The 25,139-nt window shown below is 39.6% G+C and overlaps 1 protein-coding gene across 1 annotated transcript in view; it reads left to right on the top strand.

Annotated features, from left to right (window-relative positions):
• prex2 (phosphatidylinositol-3,4,5-trisphosphate-dependent Rac exchange factor 2) overlaps positions 1-23,456 on the top strand; it is a 113,461-nt gene extending 90,005 nt beyond the window's left edge. Inside the window, exons 37-41 of the mRNA XM_059327167.1 lie at positions 9,493-9,559; positions 10,764-10,954; positions 16,230-16,332; positions 19,737-19,804; positions 22,553-23,456. Of these exons, the coding sequence (XP_059183150.1) occupies positions 9,493-9,559; positions 10,764-10,954; positions 16,230-16,332; positions 19,737-19,804; positions 22,553-22,598 (475 nt within the window). The 3' untranslated portion in view covers positions 22,599-23,456. The remainder of the gene's footprint in view (positions 1-9,492; positions 9,560-10,763; positions 10,955-16,229; positions 16,333-19,736; positions 19,805-22,552) is intronic.
• The last annotated feature ends 1,683 nt before the right edge of the window (positions 23,457-25,139 follow it).

Genomic DNA, 25,139 nt, shown 5'->3' on the forward strand with positions numbered 1-25,139 from the left:
GACGCTGGTGAGTGCTGCTGGGTGGAGATGTGGATAAACAAAACCTCAACTGGAGTAAAACTGGTAGATACGCTACTCAAATACTCAAATACAGATCAGGACAGTCCAGATCCTATCAGCTCTCTGAGCTCAAGACCGTCTCCTGGTCTCTTGCTGTGTATGCAGTACACATACACTGTAGTACAGTAGTTCTGAATAATAATTCATCAAAATGAGCTTTCAATTTTATCACAATCAGAAGCAGGATTTGTGAAATCAGTTTAATCAAATGGCCTATTCACACTTAATACCATGTAGTCTATCTTCCAGTATAATTCGAAAATGTGAATGACAGTTATCAGGGCATAAAACCAATCATTTGTTGTTCTTTACAAATCAAGACTCCGTAGTCTAACCATGACATAGCCATCCATCCTGAAAATAAAAAGAAATCATTGAAAATTGAATTGAAATGTGGCCTGAATATCAGAAGTCTAATCCAATCTTGGATTTGGAGAATTGGGACATCCCTAGTACGGTGGGTCAATCACGTGGTTTTGAGTTGACATAAAAGATACTTCATACAAGTAAAAGTCACATTTCTTTCACATAAAAAAAAGAATGATGAATCATTAACAAAATAAGCCCCTTTCACGCATGCAGTCTATCACTGAAGTGTTCAGGAATATTTCCTGCACGGAGTCATGTGTGAATGAAATCTTTAATGCAAATTTCCCACCTCAAGACCCAGTAACATGCATGAAAACAGCAAGGACATGCATATAAAGGGTTATGTCCTTCTGGCTAAAGACAGTTTCACTTGAAGTTAGTGAACCAATCACAAGACTCTGCTGATGTCCTATTTCACTCCCAACATGTTAGTAAAAAATTGTTCCTTGCCTTGCAAACTTGTTGAATATTAACAGCTTCTCGTCCACCATTTTCCTGAAAATAATACTTGAGCTGTATGGTTATCCACACCACACTCTAAGCAGTACTTGAAAATTCAACATTTCTGCTGGGTCATTCATGTGCACGTGGAATAATACGGTGAACACTAAACACAACTTTAGCGGGTGACTTGCACCAGAAACACTAAGTAGTATTTCCTCGTATCAGTTGTAGTAAAGTAAATATTCCCAGCTGCTTTTCAACAGTGGGTGAATACACTGTCTCTGTCTATGTAGTGTTACCAGTAGTTTTCTTTCGCGGGCTGCCATGTGTCTTTCGGCTGACCACAGACCAGCCTGTGATGTCACTCCTCTCTCCACTGCAGCGTTCCAACCTCAGGCACCTCGTTATCCTTGGAGCCGGGCCACGGCAGTGTTGGGTTAAACCCACACTGTGGGCCAGAGCCAGAGGCTGACTGACAGACACAAACAGCACACGCAATACTGAACTGAATGAACTGCAGCGTTGAGATTCTTCCACGTTTTCATGTTGTCAAACACACTCCCATTTCACATCAGGCTCCCGCGTGCATTTGGGAGCACTAAGATGTTGTTTAGGAGCTAAAATTGAATTTTCTAACTAACATTGCATGTGGAGTTATTATAGTGACAAAATGCTCATATTGGGATCATTTAAATTCAATTAAACAGTCGCTCGTTATGATGCGGCACCCCACCAAGATGAAACATAATTTTCTTGTTTGGGTTTGCATATTTTTGTGCATGCAGAGCGTTTCATTGTGACATTCAAAAGCAAAAAAACATTCTTTTTTTTGTTTTTCTCTACCCGACCGATGCCTTTAACAGCTTGCATTTAGAGCATTCTTCAATTTCAGACCAGTAATAATACCACTGTAAGGGTTAGTGTAAAACTTTCCCAACAGCCTCTGTGTCTCCGGCTTACACCAAGATACAGTATGATCCTAGCAGGCCATAGTGCCTGATGAAGTCACTCAAAGTCTACTGCAAAACACAAACTTACGAGCCAAATCACAAGCACATGGCTGGTGCTGCAGGAGTCAGCGTTGTGTAAAGCCAGAACACGCACCCACGTTTTCAAGCCTTCACAAACCATCTCAGCTTACGTAGAAGAAGTTTGAAACTCTGACATGACAGTTTCCTTAGTCATAGTCTTGTAATCACGCACACAAGGAAAACATCATTGAGTCGAATCGAGGGGATAAACTCATTTTTCTGTCACAAATCCTGCAATTAATTTGCAAATGCACACAATTGTCTCCCCTCTAGGAGTCAGAAACAGCATCTCAAAAAGGCATGTAACAACATGCTCTGAACAGACTTTGACAACACTGTGGGAATGGAAGGGGGGAATTGAAAAGGGAATATAAAGATCGCCAGAGCAGGATGATGGAAGGGATGAGGATGATGGGTTGAGGAGGACTCCAGAGTGCAAGCGAGTCGAAGAGGGCATTGGGGAGAGGGACGAACCAGAACAGAATCTGCCAATGTTTTATTCAAAAGGAGAGATTATTGCAGGCTTGTGGTTTCATCTCATTTTGCTCTTATTGACAGAAACTTTCAGGAGGATTGGGTTTTCCTCTTGCGTGCTTCCTCGCTATCGATTTAGGCAACATACAGCAGTGTGAGAGAATAAAAAGGAGAGAGTGGAGCATGTTGTCTGCTGCTAAATCATACGTGTGTAATGCTCATACATTGTTGTTGCAGGTGTAACACTAACCTGTGAGTGTAAGCAGACGTGTTGAAGTCAATAACTTCTGGCACAGCTGTGACGGAACTCTCGTACTGCAGGCATTAGTCTTCCCCCCTAATTGAAATGCATTTGGCAGTAGTGAGAATATGTTTGGCACTGCATCACAAGACAGTTGTGAAATTTCCACATCTCATGGCACACGTCCTTTTTTTTAAAACATTTGATTTATGTGGATATTAAAACTCTACGCAGACTGACAAATGGTGTATAATGATGGCATGGTGGCTGAAAGATAAGCAATAAACTTGGATGTATAGCAGTATCCACCAAATGGTATATGTTATTATAACTACAGACTTGTATTTCATGCTTTGTTAGTTAAACATCCATCGGTCATCGCGGCACAGCACAGCTTCCAAGTCGTTTGTGCCTGCAGTGTTTGCTCTCTCATCAGCTACAGGGATTTGGTAATCACACCACTGCAGTGCAGTTTGTCTTGATTAAGCGAAAATGCTTGATGCTTATTGCAGGTCAGAGTGTCAGTTTCAACACAATAGCCACTCTTCCCTTTATCTCCTTTGCCCTGTGGCTGGGGCAGCAATCGATCGATCCATCGCTCTTGTTCAGACGTGACCTTGTGTTGAGCGTACAGATATGCTCGTTAAAGTGCTGCATGCGTAACGACATGATAAATGCTGCAAGCTAATCAGTTCATGACCGTAAAGTCGGGTTAGGCTTTGTTAGTCTTGTACACATCGATATCCACTTCTTCTTGCATCCTCACAAACTTACAACCATATATACAAGTCTCCCTGACAGCTATTTTTGCCTTAATCATATTGTTTGTTCCCCAATGACACTGCCATAATATATGCTCTAAACAATAAATGGTGTGACATCACTTTAACATGAATCCCAGCACTGTGCTCAGCATCAAAACAACACCACAAATCTGTTGCACAAACAGCTTAGTTGTCTTTATGTAATTGATGATATTTCTTGTCCTCTCTGGGGCAAGGCTATGCAGAAATGATTAATATAACCGAATCTACTGCTGCAAGTTCCCACGCCTGCCATGTCGCATGCATTACAATTGTAAGCTGCTCAAACAGTAAGGCGGCAGTGCAACTAGTTTGCTAAAAGTGGAATTTCTTGGACCTGTAAACTGAGAAGTCATTTAAGTTTTCTCACAGAATGAAAAAATCCATCTTATTTGGGCAGTCATTATCTGTCATATTTAATTATTGATTATCTTTCAACAGGAAGGCACTGACACCTTGGTGATCTATTTTTCCTAAACAGAAACAGAGCATTCTTGTCTCCGTGCTCCCCCATTTTGGGGAAGTGATGAAAATTCTACAGTCATTGCACCGGCAAAGGGAGTCCCAATCCACTAGAGCGCAGAGGAAGGTGGTGGGGCTTCTTTCTGCTCCAGCTAGTGTTCACTGAACCCCTCTTTATAAATCCTAGTAAGGCTGCGCATCAGAGACCTGCTTCCATTAATCATTTCTCTTCGATTCTATCGTTGAGCGGCCGTAATGATGACAGTTCTGCACTCACTGGTGCTTGATATGGTAAAAAAGACCTTGACTCATCTCCTCAGCACTTTTTATGTTTAAAAGTGAGGAGCCAAGAATACTTTGCATCTGCTTATATGCTGCGTCAGGGTCATAAATTTGTTCACCATTTTAAGGCAGTCGCTATCCCTGCTTTGTAATATGTACAGTAACTGCACGTGTGTCCTCAGTGATAATGATTAAGTGATAATATGTCTTCACCTGGCTCTGACATTAAGACCCCATTAATACTAATCTGCTTTGGTGTCAAGGACCGGACGTTTGTTTATAGGTCTTTACTGACACTAGTTTGAAAATGGCCGCCTTGTCCTTGATTTAAAGGGTCATTGTATTTCTGGTCACATGCTTCAAAAATATAGGGGGCATGATTTCACCTTGTGTAAGAGTTGTATGATTTATTAAGCACTGCGATGACACTTTAAGATTGTGTAACGTTTGACAGTTAGACATGCTATAAACTGCAATGTCTCTTAAATATGTATAGTGAACTTCCCAAACTAAAAATAAGACCTACACCCGAACTGGTATTCTCCGTTTAAGAGACTGTTGGAGTGGACAGGTCCCAGGAGGACTTAGCTCCATCCTGGTCCAGCTTATTTGTTTAGCAGATTGCAGAGAGATCAACAGCCTGGCAAAGAGAAGGCACAGGCGGAGATGCGATGCAGAATCAGGCGTGCAGTCTACATAGTAGACAATGTGGCCTGCTAGCTCCATGGCTATATATCCTTGTTTTTGTGCAGCCAGGTCTCCATGTGTTGGTTGTTAATCCGCTGTCCAGCTTGTTGATGAGAGATCAGGCGTTGATGAGAAAGGTGCGTCTGGATGTAGGCCTTTTTTTTAGTTTTAGTTTAGGTGTAAGGTTGCAATCTGTTGAGGGCAGACTGGATGCTACAGTGACCTCTGGAGGTACAAGTGGTAATAGAAGCCAGGACAGGCTGGGGCTAGCTAGCTAGCATGCTAATTTAGATATCCCACAACACAATACATAGACATAACATCAAAACGGTCTCTTCTTCACATTCTGTTAATCATGTTCACACACATTACACACACAACATATGTGTGAAATGATGCAAATTATACCCTCCGTCTTAATTTTTTTTATTATTACAACGAACAAAAAAGTTCTCATTGTTACCTATGTATACTTATTATATCAGCCTTTATCTCAAGTGGGATTGAAAGCTTTCACCAGCTGCCATGTGCTCCTGTATTAAACTATGGTTGACATATAGCTGGCCATAAATATTTGTCAGGAAGTGTAAATAGGAAGGAGGCGTGGGATAAGGAAATGACCTCCAGCACGCTTCACACACACTATCTCACTGTCAGTGCAGAAGCATCAGCCTGTGGCATGTGAGGGCTCCTGGAAGCCCTCATTAGCCTCTAGGCAGCGCTGCCACACACTGCAGGCCTTTGTGTGGGATTTAATAATGGCGAGTGTCATTCATCATGGCAGTGGGAGTGATTTACATGGACCAGCATGCACCTCTGCAGGGTCACATGCAATGTTATAAATCCTTGACACTTTACTTGTGTCCTCAGGAGTGAAAGGATGTGAAACCAAATCCACAGACGACTCGTTTAAAACGCTTTCCTCATGTCTCTCAAGGTATTTCGGGGATCATTTTTGTTTCTTTTGTACTTTTTGAACGGAGGATGTCATGCTAATGTGCCCATTCCCACGCTGCTCCTCTGAAAACATCTGCGCCTCAGATCCCTCTTCTTTGACGCTGCAGCTGACTACTAATGCTCCGGAGCTGTAAAAGGCCTCGAGTGTCCTATTGTCATGACGGAAGCAGAAACAAAGAGAATTAAGTATTCTCATCGGCCCAATAAAATAAAACCAGCTACAAGCAGAGCAGGTCATCTCTGGCCTGCAGCCAAATCCTCCATTAGAGTCTCATGTGAAAACCTATTGACTGTGCGTTTGTGTGTGTGTGGTCAGTGGAGGTTTAGTTATTGTAGAAAGAGCTACAACCTACAGGTATGGTTTTCTTGATTTCAACTAAAAGCAAAAATGTGATCTAACCAAGAGAAATGCTCTAAACAGAAGAAACAGCACATGTTTCTATAACCTTTGTTTTTCGTTCCACACTGGCTGACAGATGGTGGGTTGGAGTTTTGATTGGCGTAAAATTCCCCATAAAGAACTTGAAAATTAAGTGGAGACGCTGTTATTTTAATGTTTGAGAATGCCAGTGGGTAAGGAAAAATGATAACAAGCTTGTGTAAAAGCCTGCGGGGGCGCTTGATGTCCTGCCATTAAAATGGGGCAGCTGGAGTTCAGGGGCTTAAACCTGAGAGCCACTGTGGATGGGAGAAAAAAATAACAGACACCCAGTGGATTCAGACCATATATATATATATATATATATATATATATATATATATATATATATATATATATATATATATGTATATATATATATATATATATATATATATATGTATATATATATATGTATATATATATATATGTATGTATATATATATATATACATATATATATGTATGTATATATATATATATATATACATATATATATGTATGTATATATATAATGTGTATGTAATACAGTATGTGCTTAGCTTCACAGCGTTGTGTTTGCACACCCTGTGTGGGCTCAAAACTTCATTTTTCATCCATAATAAATGTTTTTAAGGTGCTCTGTCTCCAAACCTCTGACAAAACATCATCAGTTCACAAGATGTAATGCAAGTCCTCTTTAAACCACACATCACTTGTAGTCTGACTCCTATTATTTTGTCATTAGAGACCTCCAGGAGAGTCAGCCCTGCTCCTCATGCTGTGGCTGGCGGTATTTTTAGAACAACTCTTACAGCAAGAGGATGAGATAATCAGTGGGTATTGTGACCTTGCTGCTGCAAAAAAGGTGCAGAAGGGCAAGCTGAGGTGCTTTTATTTAGTCTGAAACAGATAAACAAATGCGTGCAGATGAAGTTGAGCAGCTATACAGAAGTCAACTCAGCTTAGACAGATTCTATTATATTTACCTTTAAGATAAATGTCTGAGCGGCCGACCGATAAGCCAGAGGGACGAGGGTGGGTGGACCCACAGCACACAGTTGAAGTAGACAGATAACAGGCCAAACCTGCAGTAAGAGCTAGAATAAGAACTATTTCAGGACGAGGTTTTGATTTCCAATAAACTTTGTTTTGTGTTTTGTTCTGTCGTATGCTATCGCTTTTACTCAATCTCAGCTCTCTCTTTGTTTGACCTCAAGAATGATGTTTTGTTAGGAAACGGTTTGATCGAAATTTTATTTACCGCAGCTGCTTGTTTTTACCACCAGACTTTAAACGGCACAAGCTCACACACAGTATGCAAACACATACAGACACAATATGGATGCCAGGTGTTTACTATAGAAACTTTAATGAGGAAATCAAACATTTAGAGCCGTAGAGAGTCAACGCAACAAAATCCTGGCCTGTTACATCTCCTGTAGTTTGTTGGTGCACTTTACGAGGAGAGTCGTAGAGGTGTGTGTTCCATGCCAGGATGCCGGTGTAGCTCTCGCTCCACCGTGCGCATCTTTTAAATGATAAGGCCATCTTGAACCAATTACATGGGCTGTTAGCTCCATCTGAACCCTTAGCAAACTCTGCTCGGAGTCATTCGGTAGAGCACGCCACAAGGTTAAAGGATAATTTGCTGGATAGGGATTAAATACCTGTAAAACTTCAACAAGTGGAGATAGAAAATGAGCAGGTTGCTCGTCTGTGTCTCAGAATAGATGTTGCATATAATTGTAGATTAATATGTGGATGAGGTAAAGTGAAAAGGAAACATTTGCTCACATGCCAGACTCATTGACTCATTAACCTTAATGGATGAAGTTTTTGATGGAAGCTGAAGGGAATACTTCACCCTATGAATCATTATTTGTATATCAGTTTACTTACCCTTTGTTACTGTCAATTCTAAAAAGAATAAAAAGTTTTACTCGTTTGTCTCCACGGTGAACGAAGAATCCAAACTCAGAGGAAATTCCTAATAAATTGAAGTAAATGGTTCCCATTTTGGAAGAATTTTAGATTAACTGTTTGGGGCCTTGTTTTTTTTACTCAAGTTTTGTCTAATGTGAGGCAGCTGTTTTTGTTGTAGCCTATGGCAGCCTGTGATAAGAAAATAATCAAATTTGAAAGTACAGTATGGTTATTTAAACCAATTTCCAGATTGAATTAACAGACTAATTACTCTGTCGTCCACCCCTAATTTTGGAGGTATGCGAGAAAAAAGTTTTCTTCAAGAATTCAAGTTAACGAGTTATTGACACAAATGATCATTTTAGTGGTGATGTATTCCTTTAAGGGCATTGCCATGTGTCCAGTACTGTATGTGTAGGTATGTTTCCACTCAGTTCTCTGTGACTTTTCATTTCAGCTCAGCTAGTTTATAATCACTATGAAATCTTGAATCAGGCATGTGTTAACCCTGCTCTGATTAATTAATTTCATTAATATTATGTCAGGCAGAAATACCAGTCATAATGAATGCCTCCTTGGCCTGATTTTAATCACTTAATAGCAGAGTGAATGTAGATGAATGAGCCCTGCTTCGCTGATTCTTGTAAACACTCTCCCTCCCTCAATTCTCTTGAATTTTTCCTCGACTATTTCAGAAACGTGTGCTCTATGGGTGACTGTGTGGTGTACGTTATTATTGCTTCCAGCAAAGAAGTAATGGAGTATGTGATTTTATTACAAGGGGTTTAATGTGGTGTAGTGTAGCTATTTTTAGCCTGCTGCTGGATTACTGAGATTTGATGGAGTCACAGACTGCTGAGTTTGCACCAGTAGCACTCCACCTCAGATGGACTCATTGCGGCATACATCCCGCCTGTCTGCATAATGACACCAGTGCAGTGCTGCCCCCAGCGGCCAACAGAGGAAAATAACACAGAATCAACTGTACTCCATGAATGAATGAGGCAATGGCATTTGGAGTGATGCCCAGGACAAGAGATGCTTAGTCTGTGTTTCTGCTGAGCTGTGCCCAAGTTACTCTCATGATTGATAGTCAGATGGTGGAGCTCCATAATGAGCAGGTGGCCTACTTTTCCCAGAAAGCCAGCCAACGCTCCTGATGACCTAATGGTGCAGACAAAAGAATACAACAGTGTGTTTTTCAAGCAACAGAGCTCCTAAATAAATAACAACTTGTGTGTGATTGTTACTTTGCTGCAGTATGTTAATACTTAATACATGCTGGAGGTTTTTTCTCCCACTGCAGTGAAAATATCTAGTTAGAGTCACTCAATGTGTGAATTCTGTTTGTCCCCCCCAGGGCTTTCTACCTGGACCAGTCCAACATGCCACCTAGCTCTGCACCCAAAGCTGCTCTCATAGATAAGGTAAGAACAACCTCACACAAGCTCAAGCTGCATTCATGACATCACGGAAAAACTGAAGGGCAGGATTAGATCTTAATGCTGCAGTGTGGAAACGCTTCAACATGTAACAGCTTCCAGAATGGCAGACGTAAAGTCACATGATTTCTACAGTCAAGCAAAGAAAAGCGGCAACATATATCAGTGTGAATAATAATAGTAAACCCATTAAAAATATTTACCAAATCATACCCGGAATATCTAATATTACCTGTAGTTACCACCAGGGTTCATTTTTGTTAACAACTTTCTTTTCAACCAGATGGCACCAACCTTATTAAATACTAACTGTGCAATATTGTTGACGAAAATAAGACCAAAATGTATTAATAAATAACTAATAAACTTAATAAAAACTTAACCATAAACTCACACAAAAAAGAGAAGATAACATATTATGGACTGCATTTATTTCTAATGCAGAAGTTGAAGCTGATTCCTGTGCTGTTTGCACCATATCAGGAGTACATCAGCAGCACACAGTGAAGGCCAGTTATTGAATCGTTTTGGTTCAAAAATAAAAAATGGATGTATTCCTTAACTTCATACCATCAGACCGCTAGACCAGACCATTCCTGCAAAGCTGCATTCTTAATAATACTGTGTTTTTCATCAGATAATGATAAGATAAAATCTTTTGTGAAATAAGTTTGACTAAAATGACAAAATGTATGATTTTGGCTACACTGGACTGACTGAAATGCAACATAATCTGATTAAAATGGCAGCATTTTTCTGTTGACTAAAAACCCACGTGGTTGTGCTTTTTTTATTAAGATAAGATTCAAATCCCCATACATTTAGACAACTAAAACCTGACTATAAAAACAGAATGAGGTTGAGTAATAAAAACAGTGAAAAAAGTAACCCTAGTTCCCAGTGGACGGCTTTCATTTATCGTAAATCTGCTTTAATAGCACAATCTGACTTTACTTTTTTTGTTTGTTTTTTTACGGCTTTATTTGAGTGGAGGAGACATGCAGGAAAAGGCCTCAAGCCATATTCGAACCTGGTCTAAGCCTCGTAGTCGTATGGGCTCTACTTGTGAACCACAGAGATGCCCCATATCTACTCTTTTAAACCACTACTTTAATCATAAAGGGCTTGCCAGTGTTTTCCCTTCCCCCTTGGATCCTGCACTTACCCCTGTCCCTCTGTTTCTGCCCAGTTGATGCGTCCCCTCAATGCTCTGGAGGAGCTGTACCGTCTGATGGAGAGTTTCATCAGTTGTCGCCGCACCGCTGCCTGTCAGTACACCGCCTGCGGGGCTTCTGGGGTGGGGCTGCTCACCGTGGCTTCTGAACTCTGCTCTCGCCTGGGAGCCACACACATCGTCATGTGCAACAGTGGCGTTCACCGGTGAGTGTGTAGGCTCATATACTGTACATATCTGCCAGCACTGCCTGAGCCGCCTCCAGTCAAATTACACGTTCCTGCTTATCTTTCTTTTGACAGCTCTCTCGCAGTTTTCCTTTCTCTTTCATCTCTCTTTTGCATTAACACTCGTCTCACCTTTACCATTTTTACCACAGTGTCTCGCTGGTTCTCTGCACCTTCTTTTATCCTCTGACTACTCTCAATTTCATGAGAACCCTGCACTCCTCACCAGGGGAGTTTCTATTAATACACATTTCTCTGCATTAATTACCAGCAGCATATTCTAGTTAATAGGGCCCATTGTTTCTCAGACCAGATGAGAGACTTTCAAGTAGGCACAGCACTTTACACAGGAAGGAGACAGGTCAATTACTTCCATTCTCATTGAATTCTATATATGGCAGCCTAATTCACCTGCAACTGAGGGCACCATTCATCAATGCACGGGGACAGAAATATCCTGATCGTTTGTCACCGCTGATCCCCAGCTTTCATCTTTCATCTCTGCTCTTTCCCTCCACGCGCTCACCCGTTTCTCTGGTACCCTCTTTCTTTGCCCCCATGACAGTTTCCATATCTTTGCGTCTCAGTCACATGCACAGGCTCAGACACGCTTGCGTTCATGCGTTCGCACAGATGTGACTGATGGCTTGATAAAGTGCGGTGGATGGAGCCGCCTGGTTGCCTGAGCTCTAATAGAAAGTTCCTGTCTGTGCAATGACTGCTACTACTTTATTAACCCGTAGCTCGTGTGTGTATGTGCGTACAATTATACACTAGCCACAACTCACCCAGACAGACAGGCTAAGTGTGCCGTGACACAGCAGGTGACAGGGCCTGCCATATTTAGGATTATTTGTGAACTAGCTTTCCCCTTAAGCACTGTTTTACCCTCCAAAGCTGCAGACTGATGGACGTATTGGATACACAGGAGAGTGAGTTACCAAGGCTTTGCCTGATGCATGTATCCACAAAATCAATGTCATTAACTTCAGCACTCAATGTTTTTATGTATTACCCCCTTACTATTGACAGAATGCAGATTATATATGAATAAACCAATTTCACCAATTTCTCTGTATAATTTCAAACAGTGAAATATTCAAAAGGAATCTCATGTAAATCGTGAGCACACAAACTAAATCTGGTATAATTGAAAAAACCCATGAAACCAAGCCAGTAGATTAGTAATGTGGAAATTGCATTATCAGTGTGGCAGCCTTCTCAGGCACTATTGATTGGATTAGTTGACTTGATGGATGAGTTTTAATAACAGTGAAAGCGCAATATTTTGGGGGCATCAGCATTTTGCAATATGCAGCAGAGCTCCTTTCTTCTCCAGATTTTTTTGTCCATCACCTCCCCACACACAAACCATTAGAGAAGCAAAAGGAGAGTTCACTGTCTGACAGCAGAACAAAAGCCATATCAGAGGGGGAGGAAGTATCACGAGCAAAGAGCTTAATCCATATTTCAAGGCACTAATTCGCTTTTTATTCATTCTAATCAGATTTTACAGAGTATTTTATTATAAAACAGAGTGCAATCATTTGCTAGTCCTTTTTGACATATTTTCAATTAGAAACTGAAAGACAGTATATCTTATGTATAAACTGAAACTTTTTTTTTTTTTTTAAATATAAACCCTGAATTGTAGATTTGATGCATTGGGTTTTTAATTTCACAGCGTCTCAACTTTTTTTGGAATCGGAGTTGTACCAAAATGATTTATTTCTGTCTTTTCCTTACTCTTTAATAACTATATATATACATAGCTATACAGTACTGTGCAAAAGTCTTAGGCAGGTGTAGATAAAGTGCCTAGAAGGATTGATGCTGGTTTGAAGGCAAAGGGTGGTCACACCAAATATTGATTTGATTTAGATTTTGCTTCTGTTCACTCACTTTGCATTTTGTTAATCAATAAATTATTAACATTTCTATTTTTGAAAGCATTCTTATTGTACAGCATTTTTTCCACACCTGCCTAAAACTTTTACACAGTACTGTATATTTAACATTAGTGATATTGACGATTATGGTCTTGAACATGACTCGATTTGCTCTGGACCAGATCTCGGGCTTGACTTAATAAAGCTGTAAAAAAAAAGTCAAATATCTGAATATTTTCTACCAAATTGATTCAAATTTTCAGTGATATTGTAGAGTTAACTATTGGTGCTTTCTCAAAACATTTACACAAGTGGACAAAGGCACTGGAATGCAGCCTTTGAAACCAGACAAAGAAACACTTACAATATTACAATACCCAAAATCTGAGACGATATCTAGTCTCATATCACAATACCAATATAATATCCATAAAATGCCCATTCCTAAGCCCTCGTATAACCTTCTCCTCTGCTCAATCGTCCTCTTTTTGCATCCTCTCTGTCATTCTTTCCCTTTCCTTGTGTTTGTCGCTCTAGTGTTTCATCTCATTTATCAGAATGGACTTAGCTCTGGATGGAACACACAGTGTAAATGGGATATGGGCTGGAACAACATAAAACAGACGGTTATAAATCACCTCATACTATCTCACCAGCCCTAATGAAAAGGGAAACCGTGCAGCCTCGCACACACAGATTTTGTGCAGTTCCTTCATCCCTCTCCAGCTGAAGAGATATTTAAAGATCCTCTGTGGGTGAATTTTTTTTCCTTTTCCTTTATCGGTGTGGGAAGCTCAGAATGGGTGCTTAAAATATTCTGGGGTGGCCTGTGAAAGGACATTCTTTTGCAAATTCTCTACCGGGATATCTCTTGGCACATATTTGAGATGATTGTTGAGTTCATTACTTTTATCACATCATGTTGCTGTCATAAAGTTATGCAACTGGAACTGAGGGGGACTTTAAAATCTTGATCTGATTGACTCAAAGTAATGGCTTCTGGCAGCAATAAGTTCCTCACTGCACATCTGCTCTAAAAAAGTTTTTCTTCTTCTAAGTCTCTTCCACAGGAGAGGGAGATATTAAACAAACAGCTCATATTTCTTAGCAGCCCCTTGGTAGTGTTACTCAGTGGGAGTGAGCCTTGCAGCGTTGGAACTTTGGACAGTTCAATTTGACATCTGACACAGGCTCTCTAAGGATTTATCTACATGCTATCGTGTGTGTGTGTGTGTGAAGGTGTGTGTGTGTGTGTGTGTGTGAAGGTGTGTGTGTGTGTGTGTGTGTTAAGGTGTGAGAGAGAAAGAGACAGTGTGTCTAAGTTTGCTGTTACTAATGAATCACAGACTCATGTCAGCACTCCTTTTACGCACATCACACCCAGAGAGTACATCGCCTCTGCCATAGGAGATGCTCTGACTCGTCCTTGGACCCTTTTCTCTCGGCCGCAGCGAGAAGTATCAATCCTGACGGAGATGAAAAGTGCTCCTCGAGTGCTGAAAGTCCACCTTTAAGCTTTTATCCTCTCTTTCTGCTTGGCCTACAGCAAAGATCAGGAGGTTTTGTTATTCTCCCGACACGGCGTGTTTGCTCGCTGTGAGTGACATTTCAGTGGCAAGTGAAATGATTCATTAGCGAGGAGATGAGCGAAGGTGAAGCAGGAGGAAAGTGATGGCAATGACAAGGTGTCAAGAGGAGCAAAACGGGCACGGGGAGATTTGATGTAGTCAAACTAAATTCTGTCAGAGATTCATCAAATCTGGATGAAGCCCAGAGTTTGAGTTTGGCATGATTTTGTTTTCTGTTGGTGTTTGTTTCAGTCTCAGATCACACTTTCAGTCTCCGTCTGTTGCAAGTGTAGCCAGCTTGTGCTACACACAGTCGAGGGCTAAGAAACTTGCACTGTGTGCAGATGGGACCAACAACTTCTGGCGGTCTGGGAATTTGTTTCGATCTGGACACAGAAATGGGAGCAGAAGAACAAGATTGAGCAGCTTTTCTTTCAGCACAAACATGATAGAACGGGGAGGGGAAGGACACACAGCAAAGCTAGTCTGCATCCAAATGTTTAGCCTGCTAACATGATTCCTGCACTCGACAGAACATTCCCATTTACACAGTCCTCTAAAAAGCAATGGTGCTTTATCATTAATTTAAAAGATTATTATCTGATTATTTTTTTATAGCATTAACATGTTTCATGAGTAGGTGCACTTGTATGGTCTCACCTCTGCAGATATCTCTACACAGATGGAGGAGAAATCCAGCTGTACATGCCGATGACATCATCAATAGGCAACATGACTCTAAAATAAAAAACTATAAATAAATAAACACATCTGTGAAAGCACCATTAGTGCTGAAAGTAACACAGGTTTTGAAGCAGCATATGTTCCGATGCAACAACTTCTTCTCCATGGACGTCCCAGCTTATTTCAGAAAGACAATGTCATGCCAAATTCTGCACGTGTTACAACAGCATGGCTTCAAAGGAAAACACTGCGGTACTAGACTGGCCTGCCTGCAGTCCAGACCTGCAGTCCGGTGCATTATAAAGTGCGTCATGTCTTCTATAACTATGTGACGTCTATAATAGCTTTAGGCTCTACAGGAGACACAAACAGCTGTGTCCTGGGTGTAGTTTCATGTTTTTTGGGTATCACACGCAAAGTAGTTATGCAACTTAAAATAACAATGTTAACTTTTGATCAAGGGCCAGACTTTTTCTAAGCAGACACTGTGGGTGCCGAACTTTCAAATAAAGAAAATATAATGTACTTATGCCTTGTTAGCCTATCATTGGTATTTTCACTTTTCTTACTAAATTCATGCTATTTCTATTTACCTAGACTATATCAGTGTCAATAGATGTCCAGAATAATAAATAGATGCTCTCAGACTTCTGCCAAGAGGGCAGGTCACTGATATACATATTATAAATGTGCTAAAAACTAGAATGCATTTTTTTCCTCCCCACATTTTCTGAATTCATTAGGCTATTACTCTACGGGCCAGGCTGGAAGCTTTCGGCCTCCAGTTCATGATCGCTGCTTTAAACCATGCGCCCTGACTTTCCCCCTTTGCTCCCGTCCTAATTACTATCACCACTAGAGGTCACTACCTATCAGCAATTGTTAGTATGTGTCTTAATAAGCTGCCTCTCCTGGCTCATGATTACGTGGTATATATACAAATTATATTGCATTATATTTCTAAGGCACACACGCAATGAGAACAGCCTGCAGGAGCAATATTCTACTTTTTTATTATCCAGTATCATCCATTCCCTTCATGGAAATCTGATAAATATGCAGACAAAGTCGAGCTTTGAACTTGACCTCTTGTTTTTCCTCTCTGTCCAACAGCTGCACCCTGAGTGTGACACTGGAGCAGGCCATCCTGTTGGCCAGAAACCACGGCCTGCCTCCTCGCTGCATCATGCAGGCCACTGATGTCATGAGGAAACAGGTACGTTTCACACACACGTCCCAAGCTTCTACCATTCTTTATTTCTACTCCGTCTCCTGTTATTACTGCTACAGTCTTTTGCTGCCACAGTCCCCGCGGTGACATTTTCTCACTCCGAGTGAATTTGTGTTTCAATCCACAGCGCCTTCTCTGCATCCAAAATCATTAGATAAATTGTATGCTTCATTGAGCCAAATGAGACTGCCAAAACAGTATTAGCAATGGATTTAACGGTGCATATATAGAGAAGCAGCTATGCAATTTTACCATCCGTGGTCATTGTTTGCCTTCCCTCAGACACTATTACCACAGTAAGAATTGCAATTTCTAAAGGCAGCCAACAGTAAGTGTATTTTTGGGTGATAAAAGAAATGTTTGCTGCTGGCCACAAGCAAAAATCCTTCGCTCTGCTCCTGTCCACATTATAATTTATTTCGCCCGTTTCACCCCTATCCGATTGAAACCTTATCAGATATTCATTCACTGCAACCAGAATATGAATCTGACCAAATGAGGCAGTAAAAAAAAACAGTAATGAGAAACTGAACAGATTGGTTGAGAGTCTGGTGGTTGTTTGTTTGTCCGTATGTCTACTTGGGGGTCAAAGGAAGGAATTCCCATTACTTTCTAACTGAGTACACATTTTCACTGCACAAAAGGCTCCAGCCATGACCAGATCTTGGCCCCATACCTCAGGCAGTCATTAGAAGTTCTGTGAGTGGTGGTTATATTGCTGTTTGCAGTGAGAGGAGAGGTTCGTAGAGAGGCTGAGATCCTGTGGGAGGAGAGGCATTTAATTTCTGCACTCAGAGAACTGGGCTCTCAGCCAGGAGGATGCAACTCTGTGCATTGTGTGACCTTGAGTACTACTGTATGTGGCTGGCAAAAAATCCATCTTGTGGAGGGTGTGGTTTGAGATATATGTAATGGAATATGATAAAGTGCACAGATGGAATTGTCGTTTTTCCTCCTGGTAAAACAGAACGTTTTTATAGGCCCGTATATGGACATTTCCTGTTTTCTTGCATTATCATTTACCTGGACACCACTGAGAAGAGTTGAGATAGAGAGCAGAGGCAAAGGGGAGTCTGCTCTGCATTGTCAGACTGTGTGTGTGTGTGTGTGTGTGTGTGTCCTTGCTCTCAGACATCAGCTGATGAATCTGATGAATATGAATACCACACGGGGTTTGGATGACTCCTCATCTTCTTTGCTGAATAGTCATACTCACTGACAAAAAGGTTATCTGCACAGCATCTGGTCCTGGCAGGTCGCATCCATCAAGCCCAGACGACATCATTCACAATGAGAATGCATGAGTGATTTGGGCAAAATAGGTCCAATCACTGCATGATCTATAAACTTCTGCAGAGAAATGTCCAATATTTGGTCCGTATAGGAAGAGTATATATAATAACCAGCTAAAGAAGAAATCGTATTGCATCACCCTTTCGGTTTCCCTGTTTTGACACATGGAAGAAACAACTGTTTATATAAATGCAAGGAATGTATTTCAACTTGCAAGAAAACTTGTTACGGTGGATCAAGACAGGTCAAATGAAAGAAAGCTGGATTTCAAATTTCTTCCCTGCAGTATTTGTTTCATTTTGTCATTTTCACTTTCTCAATTTGCTTGTTCCTCAGAAGCCATATTTACTATATTTGTATTATTTTGAGTTTCCATCCAAGCCAAAAAAAGCAAGGCTCTGTGGATTGTCAGTCAGGCAGTTGATTGACCTCTTTGATCCAGATGAAATATCTCAGTCTTTTGGATGGATTGCCAATACATTTTGTACAGTTTTTTGCTCCCCAGAGGCTGAAACCTAGAGATTTTTGTGATCCTCTGACTTTCCCTCTTGCATCACCATGAGGTTGATGTTTTAGTCGGATGGGTTGCCATGAACATTGATACCTGATGTGCATGTTTAACCACAGGATGAATTATAATAACTTAAAAATTGGCGTTGGTGAAGAAGATAAATAAGCCCGGCCGCTATTTATGGACTGCTGAAACAGGCCTTCTTTATAGGTCTATACACCACATTTGAAAGACATATGCATGAAAATATAAATAGAATAGAAAAAAAAATACTGGCACCAAAAATTATGATTTTAAGGACTAAATTTCTCAAATGAGGCTTTCTGGGGAGCTCATGAGTCTTTCGATACATCTTTCTTTTGATTTGTTCCAGCATTTTGCCATGCTTACGCACTTGTAGAGCTGCTCCTGTGGCTGTAGACTCTTACTCTTCTTATTCAATGTGAGTCATGCAAAGAAAAAGGCCCACTGCATTTAAAAGGAAAATAGGAGATCAGAGTTCCACCACAGTTCTCCTTGATTTGCTCTTTAAACATCAGATCTGTTTTGGTTTCAGAGATCCTAGGAATATAAATCAAGTTCCACTTGTTGAAATAGCTGGAAAAAGAGTATTGTCTCGAACTCATCTGATCTAGTCTGGCTGCCGTGTCCTTAAGGGACATTAGGGGGCATCTCTGTCTGCGGGCATCAGAATGGATGGCTGTGATAGGCATCGAGTAATTGCTGATGCTATCCCGCTATCTGGACGTAACTCGGGACAGACGGAAAGATGGAAAACGGCAGAGTTGTAACTGAGAGGTCAGCTAATGCACTTTGGTACGGCTGCTCCCTCTCTGCTCAAAGAGGAGACGCTGATGACCTCTCCGGATAATGATTCGATTGTGTGTTTTTGCGTGTGTGCGTCACAGAGGGAGAGAGGGTGCGGGTGTATTTGTGAGTGCAGGTGTTCGTGTCTCTAAATCGAGAGGCTGAGTTGCTTCCTGCCCCTCCACGTTTGTGTATCTGCCGACTCTGCGCACAGCCAGCAGACTGCAGGAACATTAGCAAAAAACAAATGTGCTCACGTCTGGTATAGTCCAACTCTGTCACACACACTCATATACAAGAACTATTCATCTTCCAAATCCCTGACTTATTACTTTAACTTCCTTACAAAGACTATTCTGCATGTGGACTTTTGTTAACTCTACAGAAAGATACTACAGATAGATGGCACACAGCAGCTGTAATTTAAATTTTTTGAAGTGCAACATATGACGTCTACTTTACAAGCATCAATATTTATAGGAGCTGTTTTGACTAGAAATAATTCATTTTGTCTTTTAGGTGAATAGCAGTCATTCAAGCCTGACAGGAAGCAATCTAACTAGGAGGAAACTCATGTCATTAGAAAGAAAACATCACAAGATGTATTATTCCCCCAAGAGTTTGTCCACTCGTAGCTCATCTGCGGGCCCGGCTGACTTTTGAAACATGTGCTTCTTGTTTCTCCTCCCTATGGTGTTTTTCTTTTCCCTATTTATGGCTGTTGCATTTCAACCTGATCCATGATGTCATGAGTTACTGATGCCTGTTTGTCTTTTAGGGGGCGAGAGTTCAGAATTCTGCCAAGAACCTTGGAGTGAGGGATCGCACGCCGTCATCAGTCCCAAGGTAAAACCGCAGCCACATCCTGTTTACGTGAGGCAACATCAGCATAGTAAATCAAAGGGTCTTAGCGAACTGTGCACGTTGTAGCTCATTAACTACAAATCACATACACTACATTACCTCTAGCCATATTTAAATCATCGTTTTTTGAATGGTTTCCCACCTTCCGGGCAGCCATTTTTTTCCATTATTTTCACCTGAGCATTAAAGTAAACTTGCAGAGAGAGAAAATGATGCCTCAGTAATCATACAGTAGCTTTTATTTTATTTAAAGGGATAGTTCAGTTTTTGTTTTGTTTTTTGCAGTGGGGTTGTATGAGTATAGTACTAGTATTTAGTACTTATCCATAGTCAGTGTGCTTCCTACAGTAGATGGCGTTCAGCACACTACCAGTTTGGCATCAAACAGCAGATCATTGGTACAGAGGCTAAGCAGCACATGGTTACTTTTTCATCAATAAATATTACTGGTCTGATAAATGTGGGTTCACTTTTTAGTATTTAAAGTGCTTAACATTTTTAGAGTCAGGTTGTAACTTCTAACAACTGCCTCTGCTCTAAGGACATTACTAATCCTGAATGTGGAAAACATCACAAACATGACTTGAGTCTGAACAGATGGCAGATGTTCTTACGATATTTATACTAAAAGGGCATCAAACTGTAGTGAGGAACATTCATGATAACAAAAAGAAATTTGTATACTAGTGCTGTGTACTCCTCAATATAACTGAAAGTTAACATAAAATATCTAAACAACAAATTGAATTGTAAACCAAAATAAATAGTATAGGCCTAGCCTACCACCCACATTATCTGTCTGATTATCGATTATTGATTATGGACTGTCACTGCATCGATGCAGAATCATCCACATCTGGATTGCGATGCATCAATTATAAAATTATTTTCAATACCCCTAGTAAGCAGTGTACTGTAATTTAACAAAGCCCACCTAAAAAAATCAAGATCCGTTTAAATAGAGAGCACAGATCAACAGATTCAGTTCCCTATTGGAAAGAGCTGTCTGACAGTAAGTTAAAACAGTGAAAATATTCAAAATATAGCATACACTTGATATTTCTTAGTTGTACAGTACAGGGCTTAGCTTCTGTGCCGACCACCATCTACTGTAGGTAACACACTGACTATGGGTGAGTGCCTCATACTGTCCCTTTAGTTAAGTTATGTTGTCATGTAGCATTGCAGTTACAAAAGGGCCCATTTTGAACTGTCATCTTTGTTGGCGATTTCAAGGACTCTCAAATGTAAAAACTGGAGAGTCTCCAATCAAATAACATTTTATAAAGCACACAACTACCAGGGCAAATTATCTTTCAGACTGCAGATGGTTGGGAGCTGTTTGAATAGTCTGTGATTGGACTGTCTCTGTAATGGACATGGCCAATTTTTGGAGGTCAATTGACTGAATCTAGAAGGGACAGGAAAAAACAAATGGAACACAGCTGTTTTCTTTTATTATGTATCTTGAAAGGTTAAAGACTTTTTGAAAACTGCTGTACCATGTGGAAATAAAAATAAACCCCTTTCAAAGTTATGTAATATTTATTTCATAATAGAGTAGAATAGAATAGTCCATAGTGTTTTGAAGCTCCTATCAGGTTTATCTGTGTGTAGTTAGTGTGGAGTTAAAAGTGCATGTATTTGTACTATATTGTAGGTCTGTATATGAGCTTTCTGTGCAGGACTGGGGCCAAATGGTTCCATTAGAAGGGAGCTCCCTGCACTCAATAGCCCCAAGATGAGGACAAGGACTACCTCAGCCATTTGGCTGTGACATATAGGCTTTTGTGTGACAGGCAGCCCTTTTGAACCTTTTAGTGAAATTGACAAATACAATTAAGTAGCGGGATGATTAGTGTTGAGACATTGTGGTTGGAGAGCAAAATTGCTGCACTCTCAGTAGGTTCATGTCATAATTGTTGCAGTGTGAGTGACTGCTGCAGAATATGGAAGTGTGCTTTGTGTATCATGAGACACTGGCTGGTTGTTCACTGATCTGTAGATGAAAGCAACAGTAAATTTCAGTGTGAGTTTGCCCTGCAGCCATTTCTCATCAAGACCAAAAGATGTGAGTGGTGCAATCGATTATTTAAACTGCAGAAATACAGCTCATTGTACTGAAAAATGTACTGAGAACAGAAAAAAATATAGATCAATTATGGATAATGCAAAAATAAAATGTTATTAAAGTAACGTTTTGTTGTTATATAGGCAGCAGAGGGAGCACATAATGTTTGAGTATGAGATGTGCATTGGAAGGATTGTTATGGACTTTGTAATGGTAATAGTAAAAAATATAAATATTTTTTTTGTTGGCAACCAGTATACAAAGTATTTTATTGTCTTACAAATGCAAACAGTGAACTCGTGCATAATTCATGTGACATTTGTAGCACTAAGCATATGGTTTCTCTACATTTTAGAATTTATATTTTTAAAAACTGCCCTCAAGCTAGAGTATATGCAGTTTATTTTACCACACAACACTTGTGAAGGTAAAAGCTATCGTTGTTTGTTTAGTGTTTGAACATATTTAATGTTGTTTGACTGGATGTGTGGTGCTGAGAATAATTATTTATCCAGTGTTGTCTGTCTTCTACCTGAAACTGCAGCTTCCATTTCTTCATTTGCAGCAAACAAAGACCTGTTGCCTCAAGAAGTGACATTTCTCTAGTACAGCATTATATACTATAATGAAATTAAATATGTGTTTGTTCCTTTGATCAGGTTGTACAAGCTGTGCCAGCCTCCACCTCCAGATGGTGACCCATAATGCATTGCATCCAGGAAGATGCTGATGTCTTGAGGAGCTTTTCCCTCCACCCATGAAGGATCAACCTAATAAAAGACAGTTATTGGGTCCATTTTTATATGTCCAGACTAGCTGCCTAAAGTGTAAATAGAATTTAAAAACCGTAAATAGTATTTTTAATACTTTATATTTTTCACTGTTGTACTTTATACATATTTTGTGTGTTTTTTTTTTTTTCATATAATGCATCTGACAAGACAATGACTCCAGAGTGAGAAAACAAAAGATTTATACACTAAGAATGCCGTTAAATTAGCCCAATGAAATGGAATGAAACCCATCAGTTCGCTCTCTGCATATTGTCGGCTAAAAATCATTGTTTATTTGAATGAGGGACATTTGCATTTCATGTCATTAGTTTAATTTGCATATGAAATAAGAAAGATAATATTGATTAAAAGGATATTTGGCTTTGTGTCGTGTTGAAATTAGCCAATAATTTGTCTGCTTCTCTTCAGCTCTGACATCTATGCTTTACCAATTATCTCGCTATTGGATAACCATATGAATGTGTGTTTTGTAATGTTCCTTGACATGTTTATTCGCTTGTAAATATACAGGTAGTGTGTGAATGTACTAAAATATTCCCCTTGTGTTTGGATCTCTACGACTGTTACATGCATGCACATGAAGGTTTTCAGTATTAACATATAATAGATTTTGGAACTAGAGCTATGAGATATATTCTGTTATTTTATATTGACAGTACTCAGGATTAAAGTGTCTCTCCGTGTTACTTATTATTGGATGTATCATTGTAGGTGGATGTCTAGCTCACTACTATGCAAACAAACAAGTGGTAATAAACTGTATCAATAAGCTCCAGCAGTGTTTCCTGTATGCTCTATGTCTTTGTTACATCCATGTACAAATGGTTTTCACTGCAGATTTTCTTCAAAACACTACGAAAATGCTGTCATGTTTACATTATGTACAAAATATATTAAAACTGATAACAATGAATGCTTGAAAATGACCAATACACAAACAACCAGTTGATAAAATATATTACAAACCTCAGTGTTGCGAAATTCATTTAATGAAGTACTGGAGTTCAGCATGATTTTGATACTTTACTGGAGCATTTCCATTTTATGTTACTTCATATATTTCCAGAGGGGAATATTGTTATTTCGCTTCAACTTACATTCATTTATAACTTTGGTTACTTTGCACATTTAAAATATTTAGCGTGATTACAAATCAATTGATACATTGTAGATTAAGATATTCAGCAGTATTTAAAGTTATTAAAATGTACTATTTTTCTACCAGCTACAACATTCATGTGATGAACAAAAGTATGTTGGTCTGTCATATACGTCTCATAAAGTGAATTCCTTTCTTTATGCATGTAATATTGTGCACAAAACAAGCATCACTAACTATAATATAATGTAATATTACATACATTATTCTGAAATCGGGCATTCTGCATAATGAGAACTTATTACTTAAAGTATATTTTTGATGCATATACTTCTGTACTTTAGTAAACATTTGAATGCAGGACTTTTAGTTGTAATAAAGTATTTCTTCCTTCACTGATAACAACCATTTATTTTGCTATCAAACTTTTGTAGGGCACTTGTTTTTGTTTTAGTTTTTGTGGTACATTAGCATTTCATGCTATCTGTTAAATTTGAAATTTTGAAATAAGCAAGTTAATATTGATTGAAGGGGTATTTGGCTTTGCATTCAAATTAGCCACTAATTTGTCTGCTTCTCGTCAGCTCTGACTTCTATGCTTTTATTTTTTTTAATTAGCAGATAGAGGAAAAAATGTTTAGCTGTGTTCCAAATCAATTTATACTTTTAGTATGTACTGCTGCATGCATCATGCATACTAACTAGGACAAACTACTTTATCATAAAGTGGTGCCTTGAACTTTGACCCTCTTACCTCTGTGCAGAGGATTGTGGGTAAAAATAGCCACAAAAGCACACTTTTTTATTGTTTTGTTTTGTTGGTTCACTTTTTTTTTGTTTTTGAAACTTTATTAAAGCAACATGGTGCAATACAAGACAATACACTAACAAAACGCAGCCAGGGGGTTTCAACAATACAGAGGCAAGCTTTCATACAAAAACATTGTAAAGTGTACATAAATTCAAAGTTTTTATAGCTTTCATGTTGGTAGATTTCTTAATAGACTGAATATATTGTTTGGTTTCATTTTCAAAGACAAGAAAGAGAGGTTTTTTAATAACGTAACGACATTTATGGATATGCCATTTGGCTAACTGTATCATGAGATTGATGATATAGTATTGTTTTTCTTTTGCAAAAGGAAAGTCAGTGAAACCAAACAGTTCACAGTGCAGGGACAAATGAGGTTCAATCGAAAAAGAAATCAGGTTACAAATAGGCTTCTTCCTGTAGTTTAGTTGAGAAAGGGCAAGACCAAAATAAATGCAGAAAAGCATGCTGGCTTGCATGTTGCAAATTGCGGTTTGCTGTAGTATGACGTCCTGGTACTGTTGGCACACTGCCTTTGACAT

This window comes from Centropristis striata, chromosome 23 (genome assembly GCF_030273125.1).
Source record: "Centropristis striata isolate RG_2023a ecotype Rhode Island chromosome 23, C.striata_1.0, whole genome shotgun sequence".
NCBI classification, from domain to species: domain Eukaryota; kingdom Metazoa; phylum Chordata; class Actinopteri; order Perciformes; family Serranidae; genus Centropristis; species Centropristis striata.